General features: G+C 42.2%; 1 protein-coding gene across 1 annotated transcript in view; it reads left to right on the top strand.

Annotated features, from left to right (window-relative positions):
* Positions 1-1182: 1182 nt before the first annotated feature.
* LOC133623179 (phytanoyl-CoA hydroxylase-interacting protein) overlaps positions 1183-18171 on the top strand; it is a 32279-nt gene continuing 15290 nt past the window's right edge. The window contains exons 1-2 of the mRNA XM_061986240.1: positions 1183-1319; positions 16397-16570. Coding sequence (XP_061842224.1) covers positions 16403-16570 — 168 coding nt within the window. The 5' untranslated portion in view covers positions 1183-1319; positions 16397-16402. The remainder of the gene's footprint in view (positions 1320-16396; positions 16571-18171) is intronic.

Genomic DNA, 18171 nt, shown 5'->3' with positions numbered 1-18171 from the left:
CGACAAATCTATTATCATAACCTTTTACTGTGCAGGTGTACCCAATGAGGGCTTCACGGTGGCAGAGGGGTTAGTGCATCTGCCTCACAATACGAAGGTCCTGAGTAGTCTTGGGTTCAATCCCGGGCTCGGGATCTTTCTGTGTGGAGTTTGCATGTCCTCCCCGGGACTGCGTGGGTTCCCTCCGGGTACTCCGGCTTCCTCCCACTTCCAAAGACATGCACCTGGGGATAAGTTGATTGGCAACACTAAATTGGCCCTAGTGTGTGGATGTGAGTGTGAATGTTGTCTGTCTATCTGTGTTGGCCCTGCGATGAGGTGGCGACTTGTCCAGGGTGTACCCCGCCTTCCGCCCGATTGTAGCTGAGATAGGCTCCAGCGCCCCCCGCGACCCCAAAGGGAATAAGCGGTAGAGGATGGATGGATGGATGGGTGTACCCAATGAAATGCATACCATCCAATAAATGTGTTTGCAAATAACACTATATGTCGATGCCTCTTTCCGCATTGTTTGTCCATTGTTTGAAAGAAGATTATAGCCATTAATCTGAGAAGGGGGTCTTTTGACATGTTTTTTAATCTCTGGTGAAATCCTAAATGTTGCCCCGAGAGCAGGAAGCAGCACCAAACACATCTCTCTTACAACTAATGCCAGCTGAAATCTGCTTAGTCTGGGTTTACACTGGGGCATCGCTCGCCTGAGGATGGGCTCGGAGGGCCGGGGAGGGGGCGAGGTTATGCCCTGTGGAGTAGGTCCATATGGCGTATTGTAGTTGGCACATACTCTACAGTGTATTTAATGGGACATGACATGCAGTGTTTTTGCATTTATTCATTTATTATGAAAGTCAGTTCAGAGCGCCTGGGGTCATCACTTAAGGCGGGGGAGTGAGTATGTGTGTGTGTGCTGTTGTGTGTGTGCACATGCTGATGAGCTTGCAGTTTGGCTATTCTCTTTTTAGCACTGAACGCATCATGTGCAGCAAATAAACATCATGTTTCAAGCCCACAGCAAAGCACACCAAAAAAAAAAAGAGATTGGGAGGAGGGAGGTGATGGAGGGGGCGGAGGGTGAAAGTGTTTGTGTGAAATACACACACACACACACACACACACACACACACACACACACACACAAACACACACGCACGGATGCAAGAAACAGACGGAGAGCACGGGAGAGGGAAAAAGAGAGGGAGAATGAGGAGCAAGTGTGTTGCTTTCACCTCCTAATCAGTTCTTCCGAGGGGATCTATCAGGGAGCACTGGAGGAGACTCAGAAGCAGGAAAAAGGAAACAACTCGTCTTCCATCATACATGTAAGGAATTACCATCATTTTTCTACAAGTGCATGTAAGACAGCGAACATAAACAACCAATTCAGGCTATAAAGTTGCAGGAAGGTTTGTTTATGTTGCGTTTGACCTGGCAGATAGTGCAGATGTGATGTTATGCAATTGGTGTCATTATTCTCTGCCCTTCTGAGCCTTTCATACCATTATTTTACTATTTAGAGCATTTAGCACTTTATGTCGTCTCAATTTTTTCGGGTGTTATTGTTTTCTCTAGTTGTGTCCACTAACACTGGAGCTTGTTTGCTCATCTTCACACTTATGTCATTACTGTAAAAATGGTTATTGTAAATTCACTGGCTAAAAATTGTGTTACGCTCAGTTCACAGTAAATTCACTGTGAAATAACAGTGAAATATTATGGTATCACACATTTTTTTTTGTAATGTTATGGTAAAATTTTGATTACAGTATTTTACTGTAAAAAATACTATTAAATGCTGTGAAATACTGGCAAATTTTTACAGTGTACACTAGGGGTCCCCAAACTACGGTCTGCGGGCCATATATGGCCCGTCAGCGTCCAAAATCTGGCCCGCGGGAAGTCCCAAGTTAAAAAAAAAAATATATATATATTTTCTTAATCATTATTTTTTTAAATCTGTCCTTTCTAATCCATTTTCTACCGCTTGTTAATCTCGGTGTCTCCTAGCCGCTCAGGCAAATCATGTTGTCTAAAAATGCATTTTCCCATCGATTACGTGACATCATCGCGCTCGGAATATATATATATATATATATATATATATATATATATATATATATATATATATATATATATATATATATATATAGTCGAGGTTATCCGTTATACAGTGCTCAATACCGGGGTACAGAGGGATATACGTTAGGTCAGGAAAAACAGAGAGGTTATTTCATCTCTACAAGCCTGTTTCCCTGCTCTTCAGGGTTTAAAAAAAAAAATCCCCTGGAGAGCAGGCAAACTTGCGAAACAGGCTTGAAGGGATGAAATAGCCTCTGTGTTTTTTTCCTGACCAGATGTATATATATATATATATATATATATATATATATATATATATATATATATATATATATATATATATATATATATATATATATATGCGTGGCGCAGTGGGAGAGTGGCCGTGCGCAACCCGAGGGTCCCTGGTTCAATCCCCACCTAGTACCAACCTCGTCATGTCCGTTGTGTCCTGAGCAAGACACTTCACCCTTGCTCCTGATGGGTGCTGGTTAGCGCCTTGCATGGCAGCTCCCTCCATCAGTGTATGAATGTGTGTGTGAATGGGTAAATGTGGAAGTAGTGTCAAAGCGCTTTGAGTACCTTGAAGGTAGAAAAGCGCTATACAAGTACAACCCATTTATTTATTTATTTATATATATATATATATATATATATATATATATATATATATATATATATATATATATATATATATATATATGTATATATATGTATATATACATATATATATATATATATATATATATATATATATATATATATATATATATATATATATATATATATATATATATATATCATAGCTGCCGACAAAACCACAAACTTCTACAGAATGGACATACCAGAACCTCACACCTTACTGGACAGAAGCATCACCAAATCATACAAAAAAGCACAACCCAACACCTTACAGAACATCCACCTGGAAAATAAAAGGATCGCGGCTGAACTGGACATTGAGGACAGGGTGGACGCCACAGCCAACAAGGAAGCCTTCATCACATTGAAGGACCACAAACCCAACTTCGCAAATAACCCAACATGCCGACTAATAAACCCAACTAAATCTGAAATAGGAAAAATCAGCAAAATAATTCTGGACAGAGTTAACACAAAAATCAAGGACAAAACACCACTCAACCAATGGAGAAATACAGCAGCAGTAATCAAATGGTTCAACAACATCCAAGACAAACAACAGCACAACTTTATCTCCTTTGATATCGAAGAATTTTACCCTTCCATCACGCAAGACCTACTGACTCAAGCACTAGACTTCGCCTCAGACTACGACTCAATCACAGGCAACGAAAGAAACATCATCATCCACGCAAAAAACTCCATTCTCATCCACAACAGTACACCATGGCAAAAAAAGAACAATGCAACATTCGACGTCACTATGGGAAGTTTTGACGGAGCAGAAACGTGTGAACTCGTTGGGAATTTCCTCCTCTCCCAGCTCGCCAGCCTCAATCTGAACCTTGGTATTTACCATGATGATGGACTGGCAGTGTGTCGCGCCTCGCCAAGGAGCAGCGAGAATACCAAGAAGCGCATATGCCAAATTTTCAAAGAGAACGGCCTACGGATCACGATTGAAGCCAACAAGCAAACCGTCAACTTCCTTGACGTCACTTTCAACCTGAGAAATAACAGCTACCAACCATTCACGAAACCCAACACAACACTCCAATACGTGCACCATGACAGCAACCACCCACCCACCACCACGAAAAGAATACCTACCGGAATTAATAAAAGGCTATCGATGCTGTCATCTAGCAAAGCTGAATTTGACCAAGCAACCCCCCCGTACCAAAAAGCCCTTGATGAAAGCGGATACAATTTCACCCTCACCTATGAACCCACGCCAGGAAACCAACCGAAAAAGAACAGAAAACGAAACGACATCATCTGGTACAACCCCCCATACAGCAAAAATGCCTCAACTAACATTGGACACAAATTCCTCAATCTGATTGACAAACACTTTCCCAAAGACAACACCCTAAGAAAAGTATTCAACAAGAACAACATTAAATTGAGCTACAGCTGTATGAACAATATACGACAAATCATCTCAAACCACAACAAAACAATTGCAAATGAGCCGTCGGCCCCCGGACAGAGCGACTCCAAAACCAACAAAGGTTGCAACTGTCGAAAGAAACCTGATTGCCCTCTCAACGGGGGGTGCTTACAAACATCAGTTGTCTACCAATCCAAGGTAACACGCAAGGACATTAACACATCCGACACATATGTAGGATTAACTGAAGGAGAGTTCAAAACCAGATGGAACAATCACAAGGCTTCTTTCAGGAACCAAAACCTGCGGAATACCACAGAACTCAGCAAACACATTTGGGACCTCAAAGACAATAATATTGAATATTCAATAACATGGCAAATTCTTGCATCCAGCACACCTTACAATAGTGGTAATAAAAGATGCAACTTATGCTTGAAAGAAAAACTGTTTATTATTTACCGTCCAGACCTGTCATCCCTCAACAAGCGCAGCGAAATTGTAACAGCATGCCGCCACAGACGGAAACACCTCCTAGGTAACACATGAGCCAATCACCACGCCCCTACGCCAGCCTGTACCCACCCACTCTGTGCCCTATATAATCCATGGTATGTGAATGCTCCCATTAAAATCTCCTGATGATTGAGGGAAACCCCCCCTCATGAAACAGGCCTGTAGAGATGAAATAGTCTTGTGATTTTTTTCCCACACATACATATATATATATATATATATATATATATATATATATATATATATATATATATATATATATATATATATATATATATATATATATATATATATATATATATATGAGACCCAGGACACGTTGGGAAGAGTATGTGTCCCGGCTGGCCTGGGAACGCCTCGGGATCCTCCGGGAGGAGCTGGACAAAGTGGCTTATGAGAGGGAAGTCTGGGCTTCTCTGATTAGGCTGCTGCCCCCGCGACCCAACCTCGGATAAGCGGAAGAAAATGGATGCATGGATGGATGGATATATATATATATATATATATATATATATAGCCCGGCCCCCGGCCTAATTTTTCAATGCGGCCCCCGAGTCAAAAAGTTTGGGGACCCCTGGTGTACACAGACAACACGTACACTCACAAAATGATCATCCTTCTGATTCTACAAACCTTATTGACACTTTAACAGACAAAACAACAACAATAAATTGATGTATTCATTTATGTTTAATTTATTACATAAAATTTAGCTAATACAAATAAAAATTATACATTTAAGAAATGGTTTGACAAAAACAGAATGTTCTTGAATTTCAGTAAAACTAAAATAATGCTATTAGATACCAGACGGACATTAAAAGAGTAAAAAGAAAATACATTTTAGGTGTAATAATAAATTATAAATTGAACTTGAAATCTCATATGAAAAATATACACCATAAAGTAGCAAGAAATACGTCAATAATGAAAAAAGCTAATTATGTTCTGGACCAATATTAACTCCATATTCTCTACTGCTCGCCAGTTTTACCATATTTTAGCTATTGTGCAGAAATATGGGGAAAGAACTACAAAACTACACTTATTCACTCACCATGTTACAAAAAAGAAAGCTCAGGTATAATAATACATAATGAGTGACACATACAGTGAATACAAATACATTGGAGTATGTTTAGAACTATACTGTATACATGTAGTGTATGGGGGGGCGGGGTTTGGTGGTAGCGGGGGTGTATATTGTAGCGTCTTTGAAGAGTTAGTGCTGCAAGGGTTTCTGGGTATTTGTTCTGTTGTGTTTATGTTGTGTTACGGTGCGGATGTTCTCCCGAAATGTGTTTGTCATTCTTGTTTGGTGTGGTATTCACAGTGTGGCGCATATTTGTAACTGTGTTAAAGTTGTTTATATGGCCACCCTCAGTGTGACCTGTATGGCTATTGATCAAGTATGCCTTACTTTCACTTATGTGTGTGTAAATATATTATGTGACACGCTGTTTGTATGGAGGAAAAGCGGACGTGACGACAGTTTGTAGAGGACGCTACAGGCAGTGCCTTTAAGGCACGCCCCCAATATTGTTGTCCGGGTGGAAATCGGGAGAAATTCGGGAGAATGGTTGCCCCAGGAGATTTTCGGGATGGACACTGAAATTCGTGAGTCTCCCGGGAAAATCGGGAGGGTTGGCAAGTATGGCCCATACACTACTGCCATTGAATGTCTTGGACTTGCAACTGCATGCAAAGTCAAATACAGTACAATACAGAACTTGCAAATGAGACACAGAAGTGTAAGAAAACAAGATAACAATAGCACAGCTCAGAGTTAAAATATATATATATATATTTTTTTTCCCCCCGAAAAACATTTATTCACATTTTGTATATTTGTTGGTCATGTGATGGGTGATGAGTTAAGAAGACGCCAACAAGGAATCGTCGAACAAAAAGCTTTATTTGTTTCAGCGAGCCTCAGACTGGAACTGCAAATTCCAGGAGATGGGCCTGATCACTCCTCTCACATTGACTAAATACCCCTTCTCGGAGACCCCCACTCTTTATAACTCTTGGAGCCGGCCAGTCAATCCTTCCCTGACATTATTCCTTTGATCAGTTTGAGCCGGGTGACCTCCCACCCCTATCCTCTACTCCTACCTGTGGGGGTGTCCTACCAGATGTTGCTAATGTTTTTATGATCGCTCCTAAAATCCAAACCTGCATTCCTGTAGGATTCCAATTTCCTGGGGGCAAGAGCCACCACTCTCTGGAGAGTTTGTGATGGACTTGTGCACTTTTGAAGCTATCTAAGGGCATATTTCCTTAGTAGAATAATCCTCTAAAGCAGACCTGGGCAAATTAAGGCCCGGGGGCCACATGCGGCCCGTTGAGCTTTTCAATCTGGCCCCCCGGACATTCCCAAATAATTTTTTTAGATGTTTAAGATGGAAACTGTAGCTGCCATTATGATGTGCAGTGATGTTTTCTAATGACCGTAAGTCTTCAACTATACAAAGTATTTTAATGGTTGGAATCTGCGCTTTGGGATGATATACCAGTTACTATGGTCATCTAATTAGTTACAATGGTAATCTAATTAGTTACTATGGTCATCGAATTAGTTACTATGGTAATCTACGTCACAGCAGCTCAGACGAGGCACCAAACAGTGTGGGCGGGAAGCGTTTCCACAGACGCGGACGGAGATTTTCACAACAAAGTTCTAAAGCTTAATGATGTATCAGATATATCAGATTGTCGGTGGGTTTATTTTGTACCCTTCGCGTTCATATTTCACTGTTTGTTGCATTTTTGTTGCGTTTCACTTGATTGTAAAATATGTCGATCGACAGGGGGTGTGACGTTCATATTTTGTCAATATTCAGTGTTTTATCGTTCATAGAAAAATTAAAAATTCCATTACGTTTTTTAAGGCGGTCTGTCAAAACGTTTTTAGCATTCAATCAGACATTATTGTGAGGTTTTGTATTAGTGTTCCTAAAAATAGATATACTGGCCCCACAAACACATTTTATTCTCTAAATGTGGCCCCCGAGTCAAAATAATTGCCCAGGCCTGCTCTAAAGGATTATGTGACCAAATACAAACACTTACTAGCTCACAATCATATAAGAAAATGGTACACGGTATAATTCGCCACCCACACATTTGAACAAGCAATAATAGCAACAATTGGTACAATTGAGTAACGATTCAAATTTAAATGTGAAAAGCAGGATTTCAAAAAGTACATTTTGTACTAACAGTACAAAAAAAGCACGGATGTATGGTGCAACGAAACTAAGAAACTAAGGTGTAATAATCAATGTCATTAGCAATAATTCTAATCAACATAAAAGAACACCTGAGTTGCTTCATACGCTACACAGCGTGAAGTGTGTACACGTGTGTGTGTGTGTGTGTGTGTGTGTGTGTGTGTGTGTGTGTGTGTGTGTGTGCATTAGAATTGAACTGGGTGTGATGCGCACACAAATAATTACACTAATGAGGTGTTTTTCTGCCAGAGTCATCAGACAGACCTAAATTGCCTGATTCGGAGCAGCTGGCTATTAAAGTTTGACGAAAATTGGCTCATTTCTTTCCTTTTCCACAGACAGATGCACAAATGAGGGCAGCGGGGTTGTGTGCGTGGTTTGGAAACCTGCGTTTGAACTGTGCTCACATCTTAAAGTGGAGCACTCGCAGACACCGAGCTTTTGATGACTGTCCTGTGAGACCCTATTGTTGGCCCACTTTCTATTCCTGAAAGTATTTGAATAAAGCTGCGTGGAAACACACGTGCGTGACGCAAGCCTCGCTCTCTCCCCTGCAGGCCTCACGAGCGAGGACGAGCTAACGCGCACGTTTCACAGTCGACGGCCTTTAATGAGCCGCTGCAGCCTGTCCATCACGCCGTGACTGGACAACACCTCAGCAGACTGCACGGTCGGCCAAAAGAAAGCGTCTTTGTCCGCGTCTAATGCGGCGTCATGAGCGCGTTACGATTGTTAGCGGGTTATTTTTAGGAGTGCATATGCATAATGCTCAGTGCTGGAGGGTTTGGCCGGGTTGGAATAAAAGGAAACATGCATGTGCCCTCAACGAAATATTGATATCGGTCTGATGTCAGCAGAAAATATCAAGCAAAAGATGATAGTGCATTTAAAATCTCCAATGCAAGCAGTCCTGCAGCGCATTTATTTGTGCAAAGCTGGACAACCAGTTAACATCTAGATGTCCTCGAATAAACCACAAACGGTTGTTTTTTCTTGTATTCTCGGGAAGTCATTAACAAAGGATCAATCAATCAATCAATCGATCAATGTTTACTTATATAGCCCTAAATCACGAGTGTCTCAAAGGGCTGCACAAGCCACAACGACATCCTCGGCTCAGATCCCACATCAGGGTAAGGAAAAACTCAACCCAAAGGGACAATGAGAAACCTTGGAGAGGACCGCAGATGTGGGGACCCCCCCCCCCGCCCTGGGCGACCAGTGCAATGGATGTCAAGTGGATCTAGCATAATATTGTGGGAGTGATTGATTGATTGAGTGAGTGAAACTTTTATTAGTAGATTGCACAGTGAAGTACATATTCCGTACAATTGACCACTAAATGGTAACACCCGAATAAGTTTTTCAACTCCACGTAAAACAATTCATGGTACAAATATATACTATCAGCATAATACAGTCATCACACAAGTTAATCATCAGAGTATATACATTGAATTATTTACATTATTTACAATCCGGGGGGTGGGATGTGGAGGGGGGGTTAGGTTTGGTTGATATCAGCACTTCAGTCATCAACAATTGTATTATCAGAGAAATGGACATTGAAACAGTGTAGGTCTGACTTGGTAGGATATGTACAGCGAGCAGTGAACATAGTGAGTTCAGAAAGCATAAGAACAAGTATATACATTTGATTATTTACAATCCGGGGGGGGTGGGTTGTGGAGGGGGGAGGGTGTTAGTCTAGAGTTGAAGTTGCCTGGAGGTGTTCTTTTAGAGTGGTTTTGAAGGAGTATAGAGATGCACTTTCTTTTACACCTGTTGGGAGTGCATTCAATATGGATGTGGCTTAGATGGAGAATGAGTTAAGACCTTTGTTAGATCGGAATCTGGGTTTAACGTGGTTTGTGGAGCTCCCCCTGGTGTTGTGGTTATGGCGGTCATTTACGTTAAGGAAGTAGTTTGACATGTACTTCGGTATCAGGGAGGTGTAGTGGATTTTATAGACTAGGCTCAGTGCAAGTTGTTTTACTCTGTCCTCCACCCTAAGCCAGCCCACTTTGGAAAAGTGTGTAGGAGTGAGGTGTGATCTGGGGTGGAGGTCTAAAAGTAACCTGACTAGCTTGTCCTGGGATGTTTGGAGTCTAGATTTGAGGGTTTTGGAGGTGCTAGGGTGCCAATATACAGGTAAAAGCCAGTAAATTAGAATATTTTGAAAAACTTGATTTATTTCAGTAATTGCATTCAAAAGGTGTAACTTGTACATTATATTTATTCATTGCACACAGACTGATGCATTCAAATGTTTATTTCATTTAATTTTGATGATTTGAAGTGGCAACAAATGAAAATCCAAAATTCCGTGTGTCACAAAATTAGAATATTACTTAAGGCTAATACAAAAAAGGGATTTTTAGAAATGTTGGCCAACTGAAAAGTATGAAAATGAAAAATATGAGCATGTACAATACTCAATACTTGGTTGGAGCTCCTTTTGCCTCAATTACTGCGTTAATGCGGCGTGGCATGGAGTCGATGAGTTTCTGGCACTGCTCAGGTGTTATGAGAGCCCAGGTTGCTCTGATAGTGGCCTTCAACTCTTCTGCGTTTTTGGCTCTGGCATTCTGCATTTTCCTTTTCACAATACCCCACAGATTTTCTATGGGGCTAAGGTCAGGGGAGTTGGCGGGCCAATTTAGAACAGAAATACCATGGTCCGTAAACCAGGCACGGGTAGATTTTGCGCTGTGTGCAGGCGCCAAGTCCTGTTGGAACTTGAAATCTCCATCTCCATAGAGCAGGTCAGCAGCAGGAAGCATGAAGTGCTCTAAAACTTGCTGGTAGACGGCTGCGTTGACCCTGGATCTCAGGAAACAGAGTGGACCGACACCAGCAGATGACATGGCACCCCAAACCATCACCCAACCATGCAAATTTTGCATTTCCTTTGGAAATCGAGGTCCCAGAGTCTGGAGGAAGACAGGAGAGGCACAGGATCCACGTTGCCTGAAGTCTAGTGTAAAGTTTCCACCATCAGTGATGGTTTGGGGTGTCATGTCATCTGCTGGTGTCGGTTCACTCTGTTTCCTGAGATCCAGGGTCAACGCAGCCGTCTACCAGCAAGTTTTAGAGCACTTCATGCTTCCTGCTGCTGACCTGCTCTATGGAGATGGAGATTTCAAGTTCCAACAGGACTTGGCGCCTGCACACAGCGCAAAATCTACCCGTGCCTGGTTTACGGACCATGGTATTTCTGTTCTAAATTGGCCCGCCAACTCCCCTGACCTTAGCCCCATAGAAAATCTGTGGGGTATTGTGAAAAGGAAGATGCAGAATGCCAGAGCCAAAAACGCAGAAGAGTTGAAGGCCACTATCAGAGCAACCTGGGCTCTCATAACACCTGAGCAGTGCCAGAAACTCATCGACTCCATGCCACGCCGCATTAACGCAGTAATTGAGGCAAAAGGAGCTCCAACCAAGTATTGAGTATTGTACATGCTCATATTTTTCATTTTCATACTTTTCAGTTGGCCAACATTTCTAAAAATCCCTTTTTTGTATTAGCCTTAAGTAATATTCTAATTTTGTGACACACGGAATTTTGGATTTTCATTTGTTGCCACTTCAAATCATCAAAATTAAATGAAATAAACATTTGAATGCATCAGTCTGTGTCAAATGAATAAATATAATGTACAAGTTACACCTTTTGAATGCAATTACTGAAATAAATCAAGTTTTTCAAAATATTCTAATTTACTGGCTTTTACCTGTATATACCAGTCCAGATCTAAAAGGGGGGTCTATTTAAAGGCTAGAGTATACAAATGAGTTTTAAGATGGGACTTAAATGCTTCTACTGAGGTAGCATCTCTAACTGTTACCGGGAGGGCATTCCAGAGTACTGGAGCCCGAATAGAAAACGCTCTATAGCCCGCAGACTTTTTTTTAGGCTCTGGGAATCACTAATAAGCCAGAGTTCTTTGAACGCAGGTTTCTTGCCGGGACATATGGTACAATACAATCAGCAAGATAGGATGGAGCGAGACCGTGTAGTATTTTATACGTACCGGTAAGTAGTAAAACCTTAAAGTCGCATCTTAAGTGCACAGGAAGCCAGTGCAGGTGAGCCAGTATAGGCGTAATATGATCAAACTTTCTTGTTCTTGTCAAAAGTCTAGCAGCCGCATTTTGTACCAACTTTAATCTAATGTAAATGCTAAACAAGGTATGCTATAGGCTGCTGGGAGCTAGCAGCTACACAACAGCTAAGCACACAAGCTAGACGTACATAATAAGTGTCCTTGGTTGAGAAATATTGCAGTCTAAAACACCACATTTGTCAATACAAACAAGTTTTAAATAATTATTAGAGGTGTCTCAATTCACCTTTTTCACTTTTGATTCGATGCCAGTGTTGGCCGATCCTGATATTAAAATCCTGATTTTGAACAATTTCCCTTGTGGATCATTAAAGTTTGTCTAAGTCTGAGTCCTAGCGGTTAGAGTGTCCGCCCTGAGATCGGTAGGTTGTGAGTTCAAACCCCGGCCGAGTCGTACCAAAGACTATACAAATGGGACCCATTACCTCCCTGCTTGGCACTCAGCATCAAGGGTTGGAATTGGGGGTTAAATCACCAAAAATGATTCCTGGGCGCGGCCACCGCTGCTGCCCACTGCTCCCCTCACCTCCCAGGGGGTGATCAAGGGTGATAGGTCAAATGCAGAGAATAATTTCGCCACACCTAGTGTGTGTGTGACAGAAAGAAAAGACCAACTATGGGTGCTTATTGGAGGACATTTCGATGTTAACTCGCTGTCCAGCTTTGCACAAGTAAACACGCTGTAGGGCTGCTTGTATCTTAGAGTTTAGATGCAAGTCGATATCATCCAATATGTTTTTTTTGCTGATATCGGACTGATATCTGATATCAATATCGGATCTGGACACCCCAAATAATCATAGTTGCATATTACTTACAGATACAGATTGCACAAGGCAGAAGCGTATTAGAAAGTATCCAGTAACAAACGTGTCCACATCATTCTCTCATAAAGGTAGTTTTGTATACCTGCCATTGGTCTGACTATTTTCCCTTGATCAAACCCTTTCTGCCATTCCACACTACAGATTAATAGAAGTGTGTACAATGATTCCTGCTGGTATTGTAACGGATAATATTGGTATCAGCCAATGGTCAAGGCCCTATTATCGGTAATGGTTATTTCCTACATGGAAGTTGAATGTGTTGGCCCTGCGATGAGGTGGCGACTTGTCCAGGGTGTAGCCCGCCTACCGCCCGAATGCAGCTGAGATAGGCTCCAGCACCCCCTGCAATCTCAAAAGGGACAAGCGGTAGAAAATTGTAGTGCATCACACCAGTTTAACATGTCCGAATAGGAGTAGGAAGAAGCAGAGCTTAGTTGTTAATCCTTAAAGGCGAGATGAAGAATTGCCGCTTACACGTTGCGACTTGAAGATTGATGTATTTGATTATAAAAATCACCTGGAAGCGTCTCATGCTGCAGAATGACGAGAAATGTCTGCTAATGCCATAAAAAGCTGGAGACAAAAAGAAAGTAGATCTACTGATGAAAGAAAAGTTACTTGTTTTTTATTCAGTTTGTCTGAGATATTGACCAGTAATAGTTATGTTTGTCTCTTTTTGCATCATGTCACTGATACCGCCAGTCACATGTTTGCATACACGTCTATTGATTACAGTGCATCCGGGAATATTTCACTTTTTCCACATTTTGTTATGTTACAGCCTTTTTCCAAAATGGAATACATTAATTTTTGTCCTTAAAAAAATTCACAGCCAATGTCCCATAATGACAAAGTGCAAAGTTTTCAAATGTATCAAAAGTAAAAATGTTACATGTACATAGGTATTTACAGCCTTTGCTCAATACTTTGTTGATGCACCTTTGGCAGCAATTACAGCCCTGGGTCTTTTTGAATATGATGCCACAAGCTTGGCACACTTATCTTTGGGCAGTTTCGCACATTTCTCTTTGCAGCACCTTTCAAGCTCCATCAGGTTGGATGGGAAGCGTTGTTATTCATCTTGGATGTTTCTGTACATTGCTGCATTCATCTTTCCCTCTATCCTTACTTGTCTCCCAGTTCCTGCCGCTGAAAATCATCTCCATGATGCTGCCACGACCATGCTTCATTGTAGGGAGGGTATTGGCCTGGTGATAAGCGGTGCCTAGTTTATTCCAAACATGATGCCTGGCATTCACGTCAAAGAGTTCAATCTTTGTCTCATCAGACCAGAGAATTTTGTTTCTCATGGTCTGAGAGTCTTTCAGGAACATCTTGGCAATTTTTTTTTACTAAGAAATGGCTTCGGTCTGGCCACTTTAACATACAGGCCTGATTGGTGGATTGCTGTAGAGATAGCTGTCCTTCTGGAAGGTTCTCCTCTCTCCTCAGAGGAATGCTGTAGCTCTAACCATCAGGTTCATGGTCACCTCCCTGACTAGACTAAGATGAATCCAGTAATATACAGAAACATCCTGGCACTCATGCATGTGATTTTTTAGTTTTCATAAAGTTGCAAAATAAAAAAAATAAAAAACTGCTTTTCACATCGTCATTATTGGAACTGGAATTAGATTGAACGTGGAATGAATTAATTATGGGTTCTCAGGTCTAGAAAAGCGCTTGTGGAGGGAGGTGGGGCCAGCGCTGTCTGCAGGAGCAAAGGTCACCGCCTCTGTCCATGGTGCTGAGGACAGAGCACCATCAGACGGGGGCGTGGCAGTGCTGGCGGCGAGACACAGCTGGCAGGTGATTAGATTTCACAGGTGGTACGTGTTAATCTAATCATCTGTTGTCTTTAACAGTAAGCGTCCGGGAGCAGAGAGGGAGAGAGGATACGGACGTGACTGAAAATTCACGTTCTAATAAGAGAGAAAACTTTTGTTGAAAAACATTATCATTAAAACCTTGTTGAACCTGCACGCTTGGCTCCGGTGCCGTGTCTGACAGTGGGACCGCTAAGAAGCGACTTCCACAGCGCTATATACAGTAAATCTAATATTAGTATCATATCTCCCATCCTTCATGTCAATGTTTTTTTTCTCTTTACATTGTGCATTTTTGCTCTGTAGTTCATAATTGTTGCTGTGTTTTTTGTTCAATTTTATTTCTACAATGTGTGTTACAAAATGTTTTTTAATGCCAGTAATATTACAAAAAACAAATGGAACAATCAAGAAAGAAAATAATACAAGACTATATCAATTAAGTCAATAATATAAATAAATAATTAAAATACATTCTAAATAGTGTTTAAGGTCCCCTCCTGCATAGAAATAATATATATTTGTAAATATATACAGTCGCGATCAAAAGTTTCACATTGACAAAGATAAGACCTTCTTGAGGAAAGTTCTTTGGTCAGATGAAAAAAAAAATTAGCTGTTTGGCCACAATACCCAACAATATGTTTGGAGGAGAAAAGGTGAGGCCTTTAATCCCAGGAACACCAATCCTACTGTCAAGCATGGTGGTGGTAGTATTATGCTCTGGGCCTGTTTTGCTGCCAATGGAACTGGTGCTCTACAGAGAGTAAATAGGACAATGAAAAATGAGGATTACCTCAAAAATTCTTCAGTACAACCTAAAATCGGGCGCAGTTGGGTGTTCCAACAGGACAATGACCCCAAACACAGGTCGGAAAATAGTAAAGGAATGGCTAAATCAGGCTAGAATTAAGGTTTTAGAATGGCCTTCCCAAAGTCCTGACTTAAACGTGTGGACAATGCTGAAGAAACAAGTCCATGTCGGGAAAACCAACAAATTTAGCTGAACTGCACCAATTCTGTCAAGAGGAGTGGTCAAAAATTCAACCAGAAGCTTGTGGATGGCTACCAAAAGCGCCTTATTGCAGTGAAACTTGCCAAGGGACATGTAACCAAATAATAACATTGCTGTATGTATACTTTTGACCCAGCAGATTTGGTCACATTTTCAGTAGACCCATAATAAATTCATAAAATAACCAAACTTCATGAATGTTTTTTGGGACCAAGAAGTATGTGCTCCAATCACTCTATCACAAAAAAAATAAGAGTTGTAGAAATGATTGGAAACTCAACACAGCCATGACATTATGTTCTTTACAAGTGTACGTAAACTTTTGACCACGACTGTATATATATGTATAGCACTTGACTACACTTGCACGATACCCAAAGCGCTTTACATTATACGTCACATTAACCCATTCACACACTGACGGTGGAAGCTGCCGTGCAAGGCCCATCAGGAGCAAGGTGGGTGAAGTGTCTTGCCCAAAGACAACCGTGACTCGGATGGCGGAAGCTGGATTCGAACTAGGAACCCTCAAGTTGCTGGCATGGCCACTCCACCATCTGAGTCATTTGCAACTCGGTCAATATACGTCTACGTCTACATGCTGTAGCGCAGGCATGTCTAAATTTGTAATACTCACAGAGCTCAAGAGATTATGTTAGTGAGGATATGACAGTAATCTTCATGGAAATGTTTTCCAGAATGATACACACTCTCTGCTGTGATTTCCTCCTTTATCCCCAGACAGAAATGGACACCCCTCTCTCCACCCCGTGCAACATCCAAATATGCGAGGTGACGTGCGATTCGTTCCGCATCATGTGGGACATGACCTCCGAGGACACGAGCAGAGCCACGCACTTCTTCATTGACCTGAGTCGCAAGGAGTGCGGGGACCCTAACCGCTTTAAACACCGGGTGAGACACGACACTTGGCCATTCCATTTGCAGATTGCCCTGACAGACTTATGTAAGGATTTAAGGAACTTTATTGTCATACCCGCACAAATCAGATGGCATGAAATGTTGAACCCGAGGTTCCAGATTTAACGAAACGAGTGCCACAATAACCTAAATAGAGTAGGTTATAAATAGCAATGATTCATTGGAATAGATTATACAAAACCCAAAACTAGTGAAGATGGAACGTTGTGTAATTCATGAATAAAAACAGAATACAATGATTTGCAAATCTTTTTCAACTTATATTCAAGTGAATAGACTGCAAAGACAAGATATTTAATGTTCGAACTGAGAAACTTACTTTTTTTGTGTGCAAATAAACATTACCTTAGAATTCAATAGCAGCAACACTGTCAAGACTTGGTCCTGGGTGTGTGCTTTTCCGGGATGCAACGGAAAGTTGGCACGGGCGAGACGGGAATTAAGGTACATATTTATTTAAAGACTATAAATACAAAAAAAAAGGATCAAACAAAAAGGCGCGCACAGTGGCGGAGAATAAACTATGAACAATTAAACAACACTTGCAAACTATGGCTTGAATAAAGAAAACTTACTTGGCATGGACAAAAAAGGAGCAGCGTGAACATGGACATGAAAAAATGGACAGAGCATACATGTGGTGTGAGGTCGTCAGGCCGAACAACAGAAAATGAATGAACTTAAATACTATGGACATGATTAGTGAAAGCAGGTGCGTGACTCAAAACGTGAAACAGGTGCGTGACGTGACAGGTGAAAACTAATGGTTGCTATGGTGACCAGACAAGGGAGTGAAAAGACAGAAACTAAACAAAACATGACTTAAAACAAAACATGATAATACAGACATGACAGAGCCCCTCCCTTAAGGACAGATACCAGATGTCCAAGAAAAAAAAACTTAACAAAAGTCATGGGAGGGCGGGAGGGGGACATGGCGGTGGGTCGCCAGACCACGTGTCCCCGTATCCACCGGGGCAGAGTTAGGTGGCGGCGGCGAGTGGAACGCCGCTGCAGCAGGCGAGGCGGGCGCCCAGGGAATGGCCACATTCGTGGCCGACTGGGAGGTGGGCGCACTTGGCGTGGCGGGCGACCAGGTAGCGGCCATATCCGTGGCCGACGAGGAGGCAGGCGCGTCGTCATCGTGGCAGGCGTGGCTTGGCGTGGTGAGTCAGGCGGCGAAGCTCGGCGTGGCGCGTCAGGCGGCGAAGCTCGGCGTGGGTCTTGGTATAGGTCTTGGTCTTGGCGTGGGTCTTGGTCTTGGCATGGCAGGTCTTGGTCTTGGCATGGCGGGTCTTGGTCTTGGCATGGCGGGTCTTGGTCTTGGCATGGCGGGTCTTGGTCTTGGCATGGCGGGTCTTGGTCTTGGCGTCGTTGAGCTGCGACTGGCGGCACTTGGCGTCGTTGAGCTGCGACTGGCGGCACTTGGCGTCGTGGAGCTGGTACCGGAGCTTGGCGTGGTGGGTCTTGGTCTTGGTCTTGGCGTGGAGGGTCTTGGTCTTGGACTTGGCGTGGAGGGTCTTGGTCTTGGACTTGGCATGTAAGGTCTTGGTTTTGGACTTGGACTTGGCGTG

Source organism: Nerophis lumbriciformis, linkage group LG12 (genome assembly GCF_033978685.3).
Source record: "Nerophis lumbriciformis linkage group LG12, RoL_Nlum_v2.1, whole genome shotgun sequence".
Lineage (NCBI taxonomy): Eukaryota > Metazoa > Chordata > Actinopteri > Syngnathiformes > Syngnathidae > Nerophis > Nerophis lumbriciformis.
This window is presented reverse-complemented; position numbering and strand designations above follow the sequence as displayed.